The 20,471-nt window shown below is 47.8% G+C and overlaps 1 protein-coding gene across 13 annotated transcripts; it reads right to left on the bottom strand.

Moving 5' to 3' along the window:
* Nucleotides 1-68: 68 nt before the first annotated feature.
* On the bottom strand, nucleotides 69-20,422 carry ORAI2 (ORAI calcium release-activated calcium modulator 2). 13 transcript variants are annotated; one of them, XR_015703571.1, is made up of 5 exons: nucleotides 17,509-17,646; nucleotides 13,385-13,625; nucleotides 7,397-7,925; nucleotides 1,564-5,049; nucleotides 69-905 (listed from the first exon to the last, which is right to left on the bottom strand). XR_015703571.1 is itself a non-coding variant. In XM_087752281.1 (4 exons), the coding sequence occupies exons 2-4, from the start codon at nucleotides 13,610-13,612 to the stop codon at nucleotides 5,045-5,047; spliced, it is 762 nt and encodes a 253-aa protein (XP_087608407.1). In that variant the 5' UTR covers nucleotides 13,613-13,625; nucleotides 17,509-17,646; the 3' UTR covers nucleotides 69-5,044. The 13 variants fall into 13 exon arrangements, 9 of the variants coding, with proteins under 9 accessions (XP_087608407.1, XP_087608408.1, XP_087608403.1 ...); XR_015703570.1 differs by having other exon boundaries at nucleotides 69-3,105; nucleotides 3,547-5,049; XR_015703572.1 differs by having other exon boundaries at nucleotides 69-3,715; nucleotides 3,789-5,049.
* Nucleotides 20,423-20,471: the final 49 nt, after the last annotated feature.

Here is a 20,471-nt window from a genome sequence, read left to right as displayed (position 1 = left end):
AAACAGAAATAAAAGAGTGCAAGGAAGGGGTGGGCTGCTTATTTCTTTGAAGACTCTCCTGGGCGATGGGAGCTTTTAGGCGAAAGTCAGAAATTAGCTGTATTGTAACAAAAGGCAAAAAGCAAATAGCCAGTTCTTAAATACTTAAATTAAACCACGAAATAAACTTAGAATCATTAAACTGAGCTGAGTATCAAACAGCCCTTGGCACAGATTCACCCCAAGCCCTGCAGCAGATTTTAACCTTTCCTGGCCTGTAGTTGGTTCTGTCGTACTGCTTTTAGCGTTGCACTGTGCCGTAGGGACACAACTATCTTCTCACCCCCTTCAGGTAGGTCCTCTAGAGATCAGCTCTCCAGGGGAGGAGGGTAAGCAAGCGTCTCTCCACAGACAGTGCAACGCACTGAGAACTAATTAAAGTCATTATCCTTTGCTGAAGATTCCTGCTCTAACAGTGAGGATTAATCATAAATACCATGTGTGAACTATATCTTCTGGGACCAAAGAGCAGCATTTGTGGGGGGGCGATGCCGACCTCTGCAGAGACAGCTTGGACAGGGTTCAGACCAAAGACTTGCACAGACTGTGTTATTTTCTGATCATTTGTCATCTCTGAACCCTGCTGTCAACTCTCAGTAGCAAGAGTCTGATTTTGGGAATAAGCTGGGCAACAGACTGCAACGCTGGCGGCTATCATTTTTTTTTCTTGGCACCTCCAGCAGTCAGGTTTGAATCATGCCTTGTACCTAAGATTCAAGTAGTCATTTGTAGCAGAAGCTGATTTGAGGCCATCTGTCTCCTCTGAACAAACTTCTGTGCACTTGAAAATGAAGTTGTGCCATGGAAGAAGTGTGATCCTTTATTAAACACAGTTGTGGCATCAAAACCATTCAGCACAGTCACACCTACAGCAGTAAAACAACACTTCTCAATGCCACCTGGTTTTAGTTGGTAAGGAAAGGGGACACATTTATACCTGGGATCTCAGCGTCCCTGCGCAGCTGTTTCTGCCCTAGAAGTACCTCCTTGGCACAATGCACAGGTTTTACTCTATGTTTTACTTTACTTACTCGTGCCATAGACACTGCCCTCCGCTTCAGGCACTGCAGGGGAGGGAGCTCTTCACCCAACAAAACGGTTACTAGAAATCAGTTGGGGGAATCGGGATATTTTTTATCAGTTTAAGCTAACAGATACAACTAGAGTGCTTTGTGGCTGCAATGAACCAGTTTCAGTTTAGCCCAGTATTTAAACAGTTGTGGACATCTGTGTGATATTTCCAACGGGGACCCACGAGCAGAGCTCCCATGGGCAGTCCTAAACCCCAAACCTCCATCCAGCCTGGCTGGGGAGCATCACCTACACGCTCCAGCAGCGGTTTTGGCAGTGGCAGCGTGCCCTCTGATGGAAACCCATCACTGCAAACACAGCCAGCCAACATGCAACAGCCAGGCCACGTCTGCTCACAGCGAGCTTTATCCCAAGGAATTTCTCATAAGCTGCAACTTCTCCAGCTCGCTCCCAAAAGCAGGGCCTTGTGCTCTCAAAACAGCGGTTCCTAACCTTTTTCCGGCAGACTGGTGTGATCAGCACCATGCCGCTGGTGTCCACAGGGCTCGGCGGCCGTAGAGAACGTGATGTCCCCAGGCCAGCACCCGGAGCTGCCATCGGAGCAGAGGACATTCGGCCAAGCAGGAGGACAGGGCTGGCAGCCTGCTGGAGCTCAGCACAAAGCCACACTATGGGAGGAAACCCAGGGCAGGCTTTCATAGATAAAGCAAGCGTTGAGCCCATATCCTCATCACCCTTTCTGTACTGAGCCTCTCCAGCAATCTGCTCTTTGCTCAGCAAACTGCAGCAGTCAAGTATTTCCATTAATGTTTGGCCCTTATTTCCAGTGCTCCCTTTTAGATTTATATTGTGCTCTCAGCCTTTTAAAATACTTTCTGTGCGCGTACTTGCTGTTTCACTCTCTTCGCAGAGAAAGCGGATGATGGCTTCTGATGAATCAGTGCCACAATAACAAGATAAACAATATTAGTTCATTTTGTGCTCTGCATTTGTTAGCTGAATTTTTCTGGCTTGATCAAACTATATGGGAAGCTGCCATTCTTGCCAGAAAAATTCCAGCGCTTTCTAGTTGATATCTTAAATTTGAAAAATGCAAATACTTATATTCTGAGCCAAAAATTGAGGGCTTTGTCTAGATGTTTTTGAAGTCCCAAACTTAATCTAGTCACCACACAGTCATTGCTATGTCTGTCTTTTGACATTTTTCACCTGTTAAACAGCCTCTTGGGCATCACCTTTGATCAAACTGCAATTACACATCCACTGGTTCTGTATTACTTTATAAAACTTTATGTACATTCTCTTCTAAAAAGCCAGAATCGCAGCGCTACAAAACATTTACAATTGATTTGGATTGTCAAATATCATAGAAAGCTGAGAAAAGTATATAGAGGTTTTAGTCTTAATTAATTAGCTCTTAAAAGTAATTTTGGCCACTATGCTAGTACTATTAATGTCAGACAAACTTTAGTGGTCTTCATGTTATACAAGTTCCTATCACAGCTGTTGATCTTCTTAGCCAAGATTAGCACTTGTAAAAAACAGAACAAGAACCAGGCGCTCATTAAAAGGAAGCACATCTAATCGTTATCTAGTTGTGTATTTTAAAAGGAGAAGGATAATATCTGGCCAAGCTTTAAAAAAAAAAAAAAAAAAAAGAGGCAAAACCCAAGTTAACCCATAGAGGATGCTGGAGGACTTGTGCTGCCTTTCAAAAACTCAGTCTGAAGTCAGCAAGAAGCATAAAACTTAGCGAGTTTATCCAGTTTCTCTCACACAGCTGGACAATAACTGAGATACATATGTTGTTCTACATGAAATATTGTTCATGCAGAGATAAAACAAGAATAGGCAAAGCAAAAACACTGAGATTTTTTTTTTTTCTCCTAGCACTTAGCGCTCATTGTTTTACCACCCTGAGCAGAAGGGAAGCTCCCAGTTGTACACACAGGTATTCACGGGAATGCTTTCCAAATTCAGCCAGTCAGTAATTACTGAAACTGCTTTGTTTGAAATGGGTACAGAGGAGGCAGCCTGCGAAAAGTTAATCAGAAAATAACCACGCTGGCCCAGTTGTGCTGGGATCTGAATTTGAGGTTGCGGCTCAGGGCGGGGGGCATTGAGGAAGCTGTCTTAAAAGCAGATGCAACAAGATTTAGAAGATAACGAAGCCACAGAAACAGGAAAACTCAAAGGCCTTTTATTTGTTTAAGGCAGGGAAAAAAAGAGAAAGCACATTATGAAATCCCACGTAAAGCCACAGAAAGGCAAGAGAATGTGAAGCGCGAGCAACCAGTCCCGCAGCTGGCTGGGCGCCCTGCACCTCCATCCCTGAGCCCAGTGCTGCCGCCCCCGTGGCAAGCTGGGATTGCCCATCCCCGAGTCCCAGCGCCAGGGAACTGAAGGATGTTCGCTCTGCGGCTGCACTCACCCCACCAGCTCTCTATAAACACTTCCACATATTTGAGCGCTTACCGCAGAGCGTGCTCCACCCGGGGCTCTCGCACGGTATCACTTTCATCCGTCACGTGGGTCAGGCCCAGGCGGTCAAATCCAACATCTGCTCCATCTCCCCTGGTCATAAAGCCTCTCCGAGGGTCACATATCCACTGAAACAACGGGGCGGCAGCTACCAGAGCCAGGGCTGCCCCAGGGCAATGTTAAAAATAGGGAATTTGCAGAGTAAGGGCTGCCACTAACCACAGCAAAAGGACAACCTGATACTGCTCCGGCAGCTCCCTCCGGCTTGCATTTGTGCCCGGTCTTGACTCCTGCTAACGAGGGAGGGAGAGCAGTCGCCTCCTAAACCAAGGCAGGTGCCCAGGAACGATATGAAGCAGGGCTGTACCCCTGTCCTCGACAGCTCCTTCCCTGCTTTAGGAAGCGTCTTTCCAGTGCTGGAGCTTGCAGAGGCATTTTTCTGCTGGGCAAAAACTGTCCAAAAAAATCTGAAAGAGGACTCGGGACTCTCGAGTGAGATCGTGGCTGTCCCCTGCAGCAAGCCAAGGCGAGTCCCACTGCAGAAATTGAAGAAATGGCCCAAACAAGGCAAGAACCAGTCCAGAGAGTCACAGCCCAAGGGAGCTGAGAATTAGGGCAACAGCCATCCCAACCTACAGCACCCAAGGCTGGTACAGAAAGCTAACACACACGTCAGGGGAGGTCCTCAAGACATGTCCCAGCCCAAGGGTAGGACCCTTGGGAGAAGCATCCCTGTGCAGGCACCCCAGGAACGGAGCCACACAAAACTCAGGAGCTCCCAGGAACGACAGACACCCCAGGAATGACAGAGAGGTGACAGCACAGGACAGACATGGCCAGGCACCAGCAGGCAAACCTGGACGTGACACAGTGCGCTGCCAGCCCTGCTGGGACACCAGCGATGGTGTGGAAAGGCAGGCATCTCCATGCTTGACTGATGGGAATCCTGCTGACAGCCACAGGGGCAGCAGCAGAAGCAAGGAGGATTTTCTGGCACTGTACCACAGAAACACCCATCTGGACAAGTACAACGTCCCTACTCCTTTACGGATGAACTCCTGTGGCTGATACCACAGGCAATCTTTCTGCAACAGAAGTCTGGACCCAGCAGTGGTGAAAATGTAAACAAGTTGGAGGAAGAGAGGCAGGAGCAAGAAAAGCAAATGCTGCTGTTGGGAAAGAAGGAGAGGAGTTACAGCACAAAGGTGATGGGTAACCTAGAGAGATCACAGATGCCAGAGTCAAAGAGCAAAAATACTCCTGGGGGCTTCTTGTGGAAGGGAGAACTCAGCGCCCAGAGAGACCCAAGAAACAAAGCTGCGAGCAAAGATGGGAAAGCACATTATTATTCTGTTTTAAGTGCATTCGCCCTTGGGACACCATCTCAAACCATACCTCAGACTCCCTGCTAGAGCGAGGCGATCCCACTCCAGTCACCGATCTGCTGCCTTGAGACTTATCCTGAATCCAATTCCACCAAAGCCTCACCAAGTTATTCTACAAAATCAAAGCACAGTTTCTGCTGTATTTCTCCATTTTCTGAAGTTTATTATATTTGCAAAGAATTAAATGAACAATTTCGCTGTTTCCAAATGAGCTGCACTGCTTTCACAGCACTGCATGCACACTGTGAAACTTGTTTTGTTTTTTTTTTTTAATTACAAAAATGGCTCAATACTTTCCTTAACCTCCTGAGCTCCACAGCACATAGAGTCCTATTATTACTGATGTTAAAGGAGACTGCAAAGTACAGATGGGAGATTCATCTTATCTGGTCTAGTCCTGGCCTCACAACAGAAATTTTGTTGGTAGGAGAGCCTACGTGTGTAATGCTTGGCAGAAAACTCAACTCTGATTTTGTTGTATAAACCTTTAATTTTTATTATGGTAAAAAGAGGAGGGAGAGAGGGCGGAGTCCTGGGGAGATCATATGAATTTCACGACCACCCACTTCCTGGAGGACACTCCTCATTTTTTGCTTATGCACATAAGTACAGACTAGTCATTTAGCACACAAAGACTATTTTCCTTGCTGCACATCAGCCAATATGGTACATGCCAACTGCGGCAAGAACAACAGATGAAAGCCACAGACACAGTGCTAAGCAACTTGTTCAGCAATGCTCAAACTCACATGTAAACAAGAGGGATTTAGAGTTGGGTTCCCAAGGCCCTCGCCAGAGAGGAATACAGGGATAGTCTCACCCTGCTGCACTGGGATTTGCGTGTACGCTCCATTCCGGGAAGCTGACATGTAATACACTGCCATTAGATTTCTCAAATCCCAGTGGAATAAGGGACCTGGGTTAAATAGAACATTACAAACATCCTTAATGATTTCAGAAACCTATAAGGCCTGGGAGACTCTGAAACTGCAATGTTTGAGTGCAGAGCAGGAAATCAGCACAGGATCAGGGCCAAGAAAATGTGCTTATGCTTCTTTCAGCCCTGTGTGGCAGAAAGCCTTACTTTCCCTTAAAAGAGCTGATGATTGCAAAACACTCTTTTCCCTCCACAAAGTTACCATAAATTGTAAAATCATTTTTACAGAAGTTTTCACCCATGAGGATGCTATAGAATTTACAAGCTTCCCTTGCTAAGCAATACAGACGTGCAAGTGCCATTTTCTTTGCTGCTGAAAAAAAAAAAGTCAGCTCAAATGAAACGTGATAGCTCTTTAATAGTACACAGCTCTCTCATCGGATCCAGCTCCATCAGACTCGCCAGTACAGGTCCAGGTTCCACCAGAGGAGTTGCCTGCTTTGGTGGAGGGAGAAGGAAGCATTCATTTTTGACAGACAAATGCTACAGCTGACAAAAAAAAACACACACAAAACAAACAACTGATGAAATATGCAGGACTGGGGCTTGTTCTCTCCAGCAAATGAGGCAGACATCTCGACAACACAGAAATGAAGACGACATAGTGACAGATTTCTACAATATGCTATATGCTATCACTTCTTACCTCCTTGAAACTTGCTTTTCTAGTCCTTCAAAGTTTTGTCTCATTAAATTCCCTGTCACTGTTCTGTTTTAAGAATGTCCTTGTTAAAAGTATAACACCTGTAAGCCTTCCCTAGGCACTCTTGCCTCTTATTGGGAAAAAACACATGATCTTGGCATTCATTCAATCTAAAGTGACAGATGCTGCTGAAGAAAGTATGACAGAACTTTCCAGCCTCTTCCAATTCGAAATTCTACCTCCCCAGCTGTAAAAATATAGTAAGCAATAGCAAGAAAAGAACATAAAAGCTAAGGGTGATTTCTTTCTGGTTATGTGCTTATGGAACACTTGCTTTGGAGCAAAGGTGATCCACACTCACAGTTTCTATTGTGCTTTCCTGGATGTCCTCAAGTCAGTTGCAGACACCCTCATTAACCAGCTCAGCTCTAGAAATGAGCTGCCAGTTAATTGCTGCTGCACTGACAGCCAGGGAGTTCTGACACATAAGACAGGTCCTACACACAAACACTGGCATTTTGGGCAGCTAATGCAGTTTTACTTTTGGCAACGGAATATTGCATTTGTAAAAAATACAGATTTTTGGCTACCTGAACCAATGTTAAGGTAGATATAGTGTTGACCTTGAACTCTGTGGCAGTGTCGACGTAAGTACGCGAGTCTGTAGGACCAGAAACAGGCCAGAGACCCCAGCATCTGAAACAGCACTAGAACCCACAGCTATATATGGCAGGCAATTAGCGTTTACATATTTAAGCCTCAAGACAATCCATCACTGGTGCGTCTCACCCACTAGCAAAACAGGTATTTTGCTCTTAGCCTTAGCTGAGCGGATTTGCTGGAAGCAGCCTCTGCCTCTCTGTCACACTACCTGCATACCTCTGTCATGCCCGTCTAACTGCACTTTCAGTTTGTGAAGCTCTTCAATCTCTCGGTTGTGGCGCTCCGTTTTGTGCCGCACCAAAGAGCGGTAGAAGTGAATGGTGAAGACGACAAAAATCAGACCCACTGGGACCATGATGATGGTGGAGACCAGTGCTGACTGCCAACCCGCGTGGCTGCTGTGCTTCTCGGCATTGGTGGTCTCATTTTTCGGGATGGAGCCTACAGGCAGAAATTTTATCCAGCACAGAAGCACGACTTCCGCAAGGAAAAGGAGGATCCCCAAGACGGTGGAGAAGCCCCACGCCAGCTCAATGTAGGGATGCATGCGCTCATGCGGGGACTCACTGATGGAGTTCAGGTTGTGGATGTTGCTCACTGCTTCCACGTTAGGCAGAATGCAGGTGCTGATGAGAAGGGCAAAGAGATGAACAGCCACGAGCACTGTTGTGCAGGCACTGAAAGCAATCAGCAGCATTTGGGGGTACTTGTACTGCACCTCCAGCTGCACCTCCACCATGGCAACCTGGGGGGAAAGAAACAAAAAACTTGTCAACAGCTGCTAGTTTTCCTCTTTTCAAGGCTTTCATGCAGGGAAAGCATCTTTATTCAGGAAGAGCACCTAAGGTCAAGTACACACTCAAGTGCTTTTGAGAATGGCAGCCTAAATGCATCATTTCTGTTTCCCATGAAGATGTACAGGCAGTCTGCAGCTTGGCCTTTCTGAAGGCTCACGTGCACGTTTCTGCGCTGTAGTTTTCTGAAGTAACATGTCTCTCCTTGCAACTGTGAGCCATACGAACTGCATCAAACCAAACGCACAACAGAAGGAACTCATTAGACAACAAGTGGAGCTCAGAGGCGGCTGACAGCCTGCTAGCCCGCCCGCCCATCACACATTCTCCTTCCGCTTGCAGCTGCGGTGCAGGAAGTTTCGACTTCAGGCACATGAAGAAAAGCAAAAGCAGCTCTTCTGGCCAGCGGCCAGCAAGGTTTCACTACCCCCCATGGGAAGCATGCAAGCTACTTTACAAGTTTAAGTTAGTCCACAGTTAAAATAGCTGCCTTCTATTCTCAGAACATTGTACGTTTGTTTTTATTACAAATATGCCCAGATACAAGTTATTTATATCCTCAAATTTCTCCCTTGAGAGCTAATAACTTACTAATATACTCAACAGAAGTGGACAGCTACTGCCTTATGGGTGTGTTCAACAACTCGGATAAGAGTCTATTTTCTCAAAACGAGCTATCATATAGCAAGTTGTCTATTTTTTCTTTAAACAAAGAAAGCTTAACAAGCAGAATAAGCACAAGAGAGCAAGGGGCTCTTGAGAGATCAGAACTGGAGTCTTAGTACAGGTCTGTTAACTGGTTTAGCATTAGAACTCGTAAAATTACTTAACCTACCTGTGAAGTAAAATAGTACTTCTGCACGGCGGCACCCCTGAAAGGACTGCAGAAACCTTGTGCTCAGAGAAGCTACAAAAACAGTGGACAAGACTATCAAACATTCCTCTCTAGCGGCTTGCTTGGATCTGCAGCTGCACTTCATGATTTGCACAGATACTAACTTGCCTGGCAGCAGGCAAAACCTCTGGTCAGCCCAGGCGACCTACTGCTCCGGCGTGGCACAGCTTTCCGGATGCGTTAAGGAGAAGCCCATGCTTGGATGCCTGCCTCAGGGCAGTGCCTCTCAAGATCATCATGAGAAGGCGAAGTCCGAACAAGCAGCTCAATTCTGGGGGGTAAATGGTTTTTGCAGAAGAGACTCATCATTATTTTATCCAGACTTTGCATGAGACCACCGCTGAGCAGCCATTTCAGGCTCTGTATAAAAATCTGCACCATTTGCTCTGGCATTACTTGTTAATATAATTTAGGCACTGGAAGATGAGGGGAATGCTCATGTTCTCCCTGTGGGTAACCCTGAAAAGGATTAAAGGGGATGAAAGCAAGTGCCTGTGTTAGCATGACTGCTGCCTTACCTGCATTTACTCTGAAACCACCAGCAGCCTGAATGAGGGGATCACAGTCAAGTTGGAACACATTTAGTAGCAGCCAAGACATAACATGTGTGTTTGCAGCAGCAAATGGTCAATCTCTACAAGTCCAGATTTTACACCTACATCAACTATTTAGAATATTAGAGACACCAAAAATATTGCGGCAGTTCTTGGACATCGCCAGATTTTTGTTCTGATTATGAACATGTGTGCATTTTACGGGTTTTGTTGTTTTTTAAAGGTTCCTGTTTGCAGTTTGCAATAGTCCTTGTCGAATAGTGGAGAAAATAACAACGCAGGATTGGCTTCACCATCTATTGCAAGGTCAATTTAAACAAAACACATGCCACGTTGCCTCGCATGTGTTCTCTTTGCGGATCCCTCTATATTGATTTGAGAAGGAGGAGATCAAACTTACTCTCTGCTGCACTGTTCTGTACAATGAATTTGTACAGTGCTGTGATTGTCAGTCACACCCTGTGAGCCAGGGAAAGCTGCAGGTATATTGTTCATTATTGGGTGCTGTAATACCCGGAGACACAGTATTCAGCAAGCTGAATAGGAATCGTACCTGCATGTTCAATTTATAGCTTTATATTAAAGCTGAAAGCCTGGCTGATGTCAACATATCAATTTCTACTTGTTATCCTTCGCATGAGCAGTACTGTTCAGCTAATTGGATGTTTCCTCCCAGACTAACCTATTCCCTAGGGCTAGCTTCAGCTGTGCAATGTGATGAATTTTTAACACTGACTGATGGCTCAGTAAGAGGTATTTCAGGGAAAAACATCAACAATCCAGATAGGGCAGCAAGGCAGAAAAACAGTTCATTTAACCCAAACAAGTACTGGAAAGGTGAACGAGCTCTTATCGCTTTACCCTGTACAGACTGTCATGTCATTCTCTGACCGGGATAAGAGAAAGAGGACAAGCTGACATAACCCATTTAAAAATCATTAAATATGCTGCTTAGTCTGTAAAACTATTAATATGTCACGTTTGATGCAATTATACTCTTCTGTGATAACAGCCCCCTTTATTGCAACCTCTTCCCAGAAGCCAAGGTGCCAAGGGCTTGACTTTGCAAGGCACTGAGCACTCTGCCAAGCCGCAGAAGATCTCGGCATAGGCTTAATTTTAAGCTTGAGAATCACCCTGTTGAACTCCACTCTCACAGGTTTGCTAAAGGACCAAATACTCAGAACATTTTAGAATTAAACTGCAATTAAATTACATGCAATTACCTTTTTTTTAGACCAGTATAGCCCAGATTGTCCACAACAAAGATGATGCTCATCTTGAGAAATTTAGACCAGGATAGATACTATCAGGCAAAAGGATGACAAATGGCTTAACATAAACCATGTTACATTCACACAGATAGTTTGGCAGCCGCTAAAAACAATTGCTCCAGTAGATCTGTTGGATTTTTTTTTTTTTTTAAATCAAATACCTATCCTGTAGCAATTGGACAAGTATCAAGAAGACTAACTAGCAGTAATAGCTCTTACTTCCATCAGGAAAATGATTGAGGCTTTCTAAGCTCCCTCTAAATCTTTGTCTGCAGTCTCCCTGGGGCAAATGCAGTAGCCCTACAGCCCACCTCCAAACAGATCTGGCACTGGAAAGGACCCACAGCCTCCTGATCTGCCCACCTCTGCCAGAAATACCAGAGATAGCATTGAGTAACGAGGAAGGTTCGCATTATTCTGCAGCCCGTCCAGAAGGAGCTGGATCAAAGCCACCGCCTGTTGATTAAATATCCATCAGCTCGTAATAATTTTCAGCCAATATGGAACTGGCTTGAATCAAACACACTGACAGGGAAGTAAATAAAGCAGTAGCCAAGCCCTGTATGACATTTGTTTACACAGTTAAATGCACACAGGGCTTCAGGGAAACTATTTAACTCTAAATAACTTCTCTACTTTCATCAATAGCCAAATAGATGCTCTCATTAGAGAGTGAACATCCATGTACTAAATGCCTGCTTGCCAAATTACCAAAGGAGAAATAGCGTGGTAGGAACAGATACCTCAGCTTTCACTGGAAGGCCCAGTATGATCAGCTGGGAAAAAGCTTGCCAACAAAGAGAATTCCTTATTGTGAAAATTTTGATTTCTGACAATTACTGATTTTAGGTGTTCTTATGGTGTTAAACTGGTGATCTATAATTAACACTACTTATACCTATGTGTTTATTTGACTTGCATTTTAAACAGTTTAAGAGAACAGAAGTCAAACGGTTAATTTTGCATGTTTGCCGAGGACTTTCAGCAACCTTCTGTTGTGCGAGTTGAGAAGGCACGCTTTGTTTTCAGATACGTGGCTCAGCCCCGCAGCGTGGGTGGGCTGCAAGCCCCCCCCCGAGTCCCTGCGATGCCAGCGACAGCACGCCCCAGCACGGGCACCTGTTTGTGTAACCACGCTGCCTGGATCGATCAGTTCACAACACTGCAAAACGTTAATTTAATGATCACGTTAAGGAGAACAGTCACAAATGACTAACACGAAAGTCAAGTAACCCAGAGGCACAAAGGGCAAGCACATGAGCTGCTTTTTAAAGTAAGGAAGCTTCTGAGTGAAAGAAACCTACAGGAGAGCACTCAACTTTCTCAAAACGAGGCGGTGTTTTCTGCCACTTCAGCACGCAAGCTTGGTTACAAACCAACATACGCCATGTGAAAAGTTTTTACAAGCATCACATGCACGCAGTCAGCGAGCGGAGAGGAATCGCAAAGCGACCAGGCACCCTCTCTCCCCTGCAGCCTGCTCCCACTTAACTCCCCACTTGCATTTTTCCAGCTTCACTTTGGGTGACCAGCTTTGTCATCCCAAACAGACTGTTGTAATGTTGCAGATGATTCACATTCTGGGGGATTGAGGGGGTTAAAAACAGCGGAAGGAGCTAAAATAAATCACGGAAAGCTATCCAGAAAGTTCCTGAGATCTGTTTTCGCCCCAGCTTCTGAGCTGCAGGATGCGACATCTTCACATCACGTCCCGCTCACCCAGGCGCTGCCCTCTGCCTCTCTGCATTCAGCTGACAGACCTCAGGAGCAACCAGACCTGCCCACTTCCTGAGCAGAAAACCTCCACCCAACAGGTTTCAGTTCTCACTCCCGGTAAGCAAGAACCGGAGGGGAGATGAAGAGGCTCGCACCGACGCAGCACATCTGTAGTTTGCTAACACCACGGCTGAGGTCTAAGCACCGGAGCACTGACTGTCTCCATCTTGTTTATTTGCTTGCTCCCTGACGTGGTGTTGACCTATGCAGATAGCTTCCAGATAACACCCAAGCGCTGCACGGAGGAAAGCAAGTATCAGGGATTATTCCCAACAGGCAGCACTGACAAAAATATACCAGGTTTGGCTCCCTTCAGGCTACAGAGTCCTCTGATACCAGGTCTGAGGCTGCAGGGCCTCTTCTCACAGCATATAACACGATCTCCCCGATCACACTATGCAAACTTCGCTCTGGCAGACTGTGACCCAACCTCCACCTTATTTTAGACACTGCGACCTGAAAAAAACACACACAGAAATTAAGATAATGTTCAGGACCACAGCAACCGCAGGGGCCCGGGGGAGCTCCACGCCCAAGTGCAACCTCCTGCGAAGGCAGCCAGAGACGAGTGGCCTCGGGGCCAAAGGAGAGCCCAGGTCCTGTATTGTTTAGCAACACTGGTGGAGCGCTTAGGATCATTTGCATGTAGGGGATTAGTATTTTTAAAGGGCTGACTTGGGAGTGCGTGGGTTGATTGTTAAGCAGCTCATGTATCCGTTGCTGCCTTGAGAGACCCAGCCTCAAACTTTTCAGCAGCAGCCAAGCAGAAGCCCCCAGGCAGATGCCTCCTGCCTCTTCAGAAAACAACAGTAGGTCCTGCTTCTTCACAGGAGGAAAACACTGATTAATAGATGATTTTACAGAATCAAAACCTTCACGATCCAGAAAGTGTTGCTACAAAGTACACGTACCATCGCAAATCCAGAGAGCAGAGCAGAGGTTCTGCTGGAAGCTTTCAGTTTGGCTCGGCTCAGGTACAATTTTCTCCATGAAAGGGCTTGAACGGAGTGGTGGTTTGATGTGACCAATTCCAGATAGCTGCGACGGACCCAGTCCCGATAATCCATGCCTTTCGTGCCAGGTTCAGAGCAGCAAGCAGGAGTGGAAGGATCCACTGGAACGTTCAATTCGGAACTCATGGTGAGACAAAGGCTGAGGAAACAACAGTCACGTTCAAAAGGAGGTAGCAGACAGGGCAAGCATCGACTACTGCAAAAGCTACATTTAAACAAAGTTACCCTCAGTCAGTAGAAAAATGATGGACCAAATACCATCAAGTTTGCAAGGCACAGAACAGAGAAAGGACCATCTGTAATTGCTAAAAATGACCATGGTTTACACAAGTAAACCTGGGAACTACTCCAGTAGGAATTCAGAAAGGTTGCACAGCATCCGGCTTTTCATTTCAAAGCTAGCATCTCAGCTTTCCCCTTTAATTCCTCCTTGCTAATAAAATAAATTGTTTTACATAACGACACTTTGGAAATAGGGCCCCCATCTTATAATTTTGTTTTAGGCTGACAGTTAATTTCACAGCGCATCACGGATTGGCTCCAAATGCATCTCCTTTAGAGCACCAGAATAACTCCAGCTAGCGTGTTCAGCGAGTCACTTTTTGCTCTTTCTTTGGAAACAAGGTTTTCAGTTAAACCATCGCTCCTCACAGCTCAGTTTAAATGGGCATGGTTCTTCCCCAAGACTTCCCCAAAAGTCATAGAGCTGAACGCTGCGTAGGGTTAACAAATGAACTTCCCAAGCTCCTGCAGCGGGAAGTTACATTTCCTGAACTGCTCACACTCCACTTATCAGCCACATCTGACAAAGAATCCTGTTCCCTTACTTCCACCGGTGGCTCTTAGCATGGGGAAAGGAAAAGACAATTCCAAGGGGAAAAGCTAGCTGCCTTCCAGGTAGTTTCAGCGTCTTCAGATTCAAGAGATTACACCGAAAGATGGAAGAAAGCAGGAAGACTATTTCAGGTGGTGAATGCCACAGCAGCCAGCAGAGACAAGCGCGAGGTCCAGACCACCCCCTCCTCACACCACAACTTAGCCAGGCCACTGCCGGATGGCTCCGGTGATCTCCGTGCCATCCGCGGACACAGAACCGGATTCGCTAAATATTTTGACCAACAATTTCTCAACTCTGACAAACATCTGAAACTGGATGTTTACCTCAGCCTTCTGAAGAATGGAAACCATGATTCTGTGATTAATCCCGGCACTCACAGCTCTGCCCCCGACCACCACAGCAGTGGCAGGCAGCAACATCAGAGCTGCACCACACAAGACCTTTTTGGCTATGAATACTTACAGGCTCCTAGAAGGAGGAGATGCATGCCCCGAATCACACGTGGTGTGGTACTAATTAGTCCCAGCGCCACACCTCAAGGTCATCAGCACCTTGCTTTTCACTTGAGAGGAGCCCCAGGCCTGCCTCCATCCTCTCCCTGCTCCACCCAGCTCGGAGCTCGCACGGGCCAGCTAATAAACCACCATTTGCTGTGAGATTTGAGGAAGTGGGAAAGATAAGAAGGACACCAACTGCCCGCAACTCCAAATGGTATTACTGAAAGGGAACAAAGCTGTTCCAGGCACAATAAGGTTAGACTTCAGCAGCAAATGAAGCATTGCAGGTCGTAAGAGTGTCTGCCTCTCCTGAGCATGGTGGGCTTTCAGATTTCAGCCCCCTCAGACATAATAAGGATGGCAGCAAGAGCACAAGCCTTGTTCTTCTGGGCAGTTTTTGACATGGCCACTATTACAGCCCCTGGAGGACTCCAGGATGGCTCCTGAACTGCTGAGCAGTTTTCAAATTATTAAAAAGAAAAAAAAAAAAACCCCAAAACGTAAAAGAACTTTCACACAACAATAAAAACAAGAACAGAATAAGAGGAACAAACCTCCCTGCTTGCTCTGTGTTTCCAGAAAAAGGCAAGGATCACCTATTTTACAGAAGAAGAAAAAACATCTCTCCCCAAGTCTCCTGGGAGGATCAGAGGAGAAACATTCTGTGAGCAGCAAGACTGCGAAGCTGTTTCCTGTGACAACATCCTGTGTGGATTCTGCAATGTATAGTGGGGGGTGAACTTATTAGCTTTGTCCTTAGCTGGGACCCTAATGGCCTCTACCCTGCCATTTATTTTCACAAAATGCGTAGGAACATTGTATGTAGGAAACGTCAACCCCTGGGACAAATTCCATTGAAAAGACAAATGAATTCAGAGGTTACAGAGGGAGAGCAAGAGTACCCAATCATATCTGCTTCTTTCCTTAGAAAAATAAGCTAAAAATACCACAAGGATGAATTTTCACTCTGAAGCAGCTCAAGAGATGTTCCCAAATAAGTAAACAACTTCAGAATAAAATCCATAAACAGAAACGTAGCCCAAACAAGCAGCAACAGGACAGCAAATTCACCTTGCTGGCTACGGACATGGGTGGAGGGCTCCAAGGGCTGAAACACAAGACCAAAGAGGCATTTTACATGCACAGTATCTTAAGCAGTTTTACTCTAGAAAGACTTTTCAGCCAGTTATCTGCAGCAGGGGAGAATTATTCTGGAGATTTCATGTTCCTGCCTTGCAACGTTAAAGGTTCAGGACACTTGCTCTTATAGCAATAACTAGCCTACAGGGCTTTACCGCACAGGGCTGTTGAGTTTTGGATGGAGAATCAGGACTTCCCCAGGAGACCTCTTCCTCAGCCTAAGAGCCAGCTCTGGCCAAGTCCATCCCAGCTGTGTCTTTACTCACTTCTGTTGCACCACCGATGCATTTGACCCCGCGTCATTTCACACCGCTGAAGACAGAAAGCCCTCTGATTGCTCCCTCGTATCGATTTTGTTAATCCATCCAGCGCTGTCCCGCGGAGCAGCGAGCGTAGCGAGGAAAGCCTTCGCCATGCCTTACATCTCAGCTGCCCCTGTGCAGTTGCAAGCGCACGTGCGGGGATTTCTTCACAGCAGGGAATGAAGCAGACGCTGCTGGGGCTGAGATATGCGAATCCCCCTCCCACCGCCAGCATGCCCTGAACAATCGCCCGCAGAGCGCTGTCTCAGCAGCGCTGTCAGCTTCTCCGCCTGGCTTCAGGACACCGGCCCCTCCTCGGACCCAGGTTTCTGCCCCACAGCCTGGCCTCCAGCCTGAGACTGATCAGCAGATTTGTACCAACGCCCTTCTCCCCTGCACAGCATCGTTCAAGACCCTGCACACCGCGGCTAAGCCTAACCCCAGGCCCCACTACTCCCCCTTCTTCTCCTCTCTGGGCTCCCCAAGCGCAGGCCCTCTTTGCTATGGGGAGCCCCTTCCCATGTTCTCTTCTGGCTTGGGACCCCCCCAGCAGCACCCCTGGGGTGTCACACTGCCCAGGCAGGGTGTGAGCACCCCACAGCTGTGACCCCCCTTACAGCAGCGCACCTCAAGCAGGGGATCCCCCCCACCCCGAGCAGGATGCGACCCCCTCGCCCCACCGCCACTGCTGGGAGCCTACTCACAGGGCATCGCCTGAGCAGGGGATTTCTCCTCCTCCTCCTCCTCGCCAGCCACTCTCAGCACAGCCCCGGCAGGACGCGACCCCACACAGCGAGGATCTCCCCTCCAGCAGCACCCTCACACAGGGGAACTCCCAGGCCAGGATGCAACCCTCTCACAGCTAGGATCCTTCCCTCCGAAGGCACCCAGCATCCCAAGCATCCCCTGCATCTCCTCAGGCAGGATAGGACCCGCTCCCTCCCCACAGCCGGGATCCCCCCTTCCCACAGCACCCTGGGTCAGGGGCTTCTCTGCACCGCAGGCAGGAGCTGTCTCCCCTACAGCACCCCCAGCGAGAGGATCCCTTTGTCAGGATACGACCCTGAGAGCCGGCCTGTCCTCTGCATCCCGAGGGAGCTCCAAAAGACCGCCGGGCAGGACGGGACCCCCTCCTCCGCCCACAGCGGACCCCTCACACCCACCCCCCCACCCCCGGCAGGGGATTCCCCCCCGTCCCGGGCAGGATGCAGCCCCCCCGGGCCGCGGGGGCGGGCCCCGGCTCACCGCGCTGGCTGGCCAGGGGCCGGGCCGGGTCGGGCGCGGCGCCCCGGAGCCCCCGCCGCCGCCGCCGCCGGCTGCCGAGAGCCGGAGCCGCCTCCGCCGCTGCCAAGGCAACGCCGGGCACCCGCCACGTGACCCGCAGGAAATGGGGGGGCGGGCAGACGCCCCGCCTGCCGCACGTGACCGCCGCCTCATTGGGCCGCGGCGGCGGGGCGGGGCCGGGAGCGGCTCCTCCCCGCGTCCCGCTGCGCAGCGCCGAGCACCGCGGCTGCGGGGCCGGGGCTGCCCGCCCGCCTCCGGGCCGGCCCCGCTGGCAGGAACCGGGGCCTCCCCGCGCCCCCCGAGAGCGGTCTGGGGGTTTTACTAAACGGGGCCGTGTACTTAGCGGTTACAGAGGGAGAACATCCCGCGCCGTCCCCAGCGCCTCCGGGGACACGCAGCCGGCTGGGATCCCGGGGGCCGCAGCCCTCGGAGCTCCCTGTGTGAACACGCATCTGTAGGGAAAAAATCACGCTAAATTCATGGTCGGGGTGAAACCCCCCCACGGACAAAAACGTTACTCGGTCTGCAGCTTGCGTCTCTACATCTTTCCACAGAGAAGGTATCGGTGCAACGGGATGTAAATGTGCTTTTATTACAACTATTAATTATACAGCAGAAAGTCGCCACTTACATACGTCAAAAGACAGCGCTGGCTTCTGCCTCCGCCGAGCTGCAGCATCCTCTGGCTGAAGCAGAGAAAAGGCTCCCTGCGCAAAGGCGGCGGTGGAAGCCAGGCTGCTGTCTCCCTGCATTCCTCCTCCATTGACTCAGCAGGAAATCCTGTATAAACCCATCAAAAGAGCAAGGGTAGGGACAGACTTGTGGGAAAGGGGAGGGAGTTCCTTCCCTGAAAACGAGATACAGCAAATGCTGAAAGGCAGCACAATGGGCCAGCTTTATCACACGGTAATCCCATCCTCCTGAATTCACTTCTGCCTGGGGGAGGGAAAAGACAAAGGAAGACAATTCCTAAAAACTTGCTAAAGAGACAAATACATTCGTTATCCTGAGTGTGCTTTTCACCTCTGAGACTATGAATACCTCTGCTCGGTTACAGCACTAACACTGCTGTCTCTCAGGGTCCCACGCGTGCACGAACACATGCAGAAATGGAACGGCAGCAAACTTTAGCCCCTGAAGATTAATCGCCATCAGAGAAAGGAGAGGGACTTCTCTAGAAAAGAATCTAGAGCAAGAATTTAACGAAAGCAGGTCAAACTCCTTGGCAGTTTCAAGCCTTTAAGTTATTACTGCTTTTTCAGTGCCATATTTGTAATAGGAAGCAATTGTAGAGTTGTTCCTCATCTCACACATGGGAGCACTTCCCTTTTTCTACTCCATGGAGGATGTTTTCTCCGTTTTGAGGTCACAGAATACTTGCATTTTGTTTTAACGAAGAAACATCCCTTCAAGCCACTCACTTTGAAGTGCCTTTGTATTCTGGAGGACATAGTACTGACACAACCAACCACAACACAGCATAGTACTCTTCTGAATTCATAGCAACACCTACCAAATACAGCTCCTACTGCTACATTCAGCCACCCCAGCAAGAAAGACCGTAAGGCAGATACCACCTTCAGCAACACATCCTCTTTGCTTTTTATGGATTTCACCTACAAACTTAGCATTCCTAGAAAACATAGCGTATGAATAATTCAGCATGGGTAACAGCGGCGTCCTAGGGAGGCAGGATGAGGCCACACAACCTGAATTCGTTTAGTTCACCAAGCCAAACTCAAGTCCATCTTCCTCACGGCTGAGAAGCGTGTCCTCATGCAGCAAGATCTGCTCTACTTAATGCAAAACAGCACTTATTTATTCAGCTCAAAAGCCCGACAAGCTCAGAGGCAGAACAGTCTTTGTTTATTTGTGAGACTCTTGCTTCTTCTCCGTCCACAAAAGCTAAGAAACATCACAACGTTTTTGTGGCTCATCCTACAACACAGATGTATCAACAGGGTTTACCTGCCCTAAGTGGGATTCAGGTGAAGCAATTCTCACAACTCATCTCTCCACAGGGAAAATGCCAACAACCGCAGAACATCCATCCTGCATCTTAAGCACTAGAGAATGAAACACGGTCACAACTTACTCCGCAGCACCTGCCTCTATGGAGATTAAGCAGAAAACAATTCCATGCAGATCTCTAACCCGGGGGGTGGTGGGGATACGGACCTTGCAGCTCAGAAGTTACCCAGCTCTAAAGTACAGGGGAACTATACACAAACATCACTTGCACTTGATCACGTCTGCCTCCCTGCCGCCACAGTAATACCACTGAGAAGCCATTACATAAAGCCAGCTCAGGCAAAACGCAAGGATTTCTGGCAGCACTGTTCAACAAAGGCTAAATCTAAAAAGAGATTCTCCCTTTTCATCGTTTTTGCTTTAAATAATTTGGCATTAACAAAGGCTTGAGAAGAAGTAGCACCACAATCTGGATGCCGAGGTCCTGGGAGGAGCGTGTCTGAAAGATAGCAGGCACTTCTAATTAAAGATACACTCAAAAGACAACAACCTAAGTTACAGATAAAACCACCACTGCATGTGCTTTTCATTTAAGCACCACTAAGTAAATATATATACTGATGTTATGATTCCTACCAGGGAACTCGAAGTTCAAAGCAGAGAGCTCAAGCAGAGAGAAAGGCAAGTGCCATTACTGAAGCTGAACACAAGCAAAACCATTCCATTCCAAGCCTTTCTGCCACAGGATTTGGAGGCTTTACAGACATAATCTTTTGGAAAAGATATTGTTCCAATCCAAAAGCAAAAAGTAAATGAAATGCAGCTAACACCTTATTCCATATTTTCACGTGCGCCACATCATTTGGTCTTTTTGTCCCTTCCTGCAGCACTGCAAGCAGCTCTTTGTTTTACTGAAATCCTCTTCAAAAAAAAAAAAAAAAAAGAAGACAGAA

Source organism: Nipponia nippon, unplaced genomic scaffold, assembly GCF_047370975.1.
Source record: "Nipponia nippon isolate SJK-2023a ecotype South Korea unplaced genomic scaffold, ASM4737097v1 scaffold_15, whole genome shotgun sequence".
In the NCBI taxonomy this organism is placed as follows: domain Eukaryota; kingdom Metazoa; phylum Chordata; class Aves; order Pelecaniformes; family Threskiornithidae; genus Nipponia; species Nipponia nippon.
Note: the sequence above shows the minus strand (reverse complement) of the source record. Positions and strands in the feature narration are given on the sequence as shown.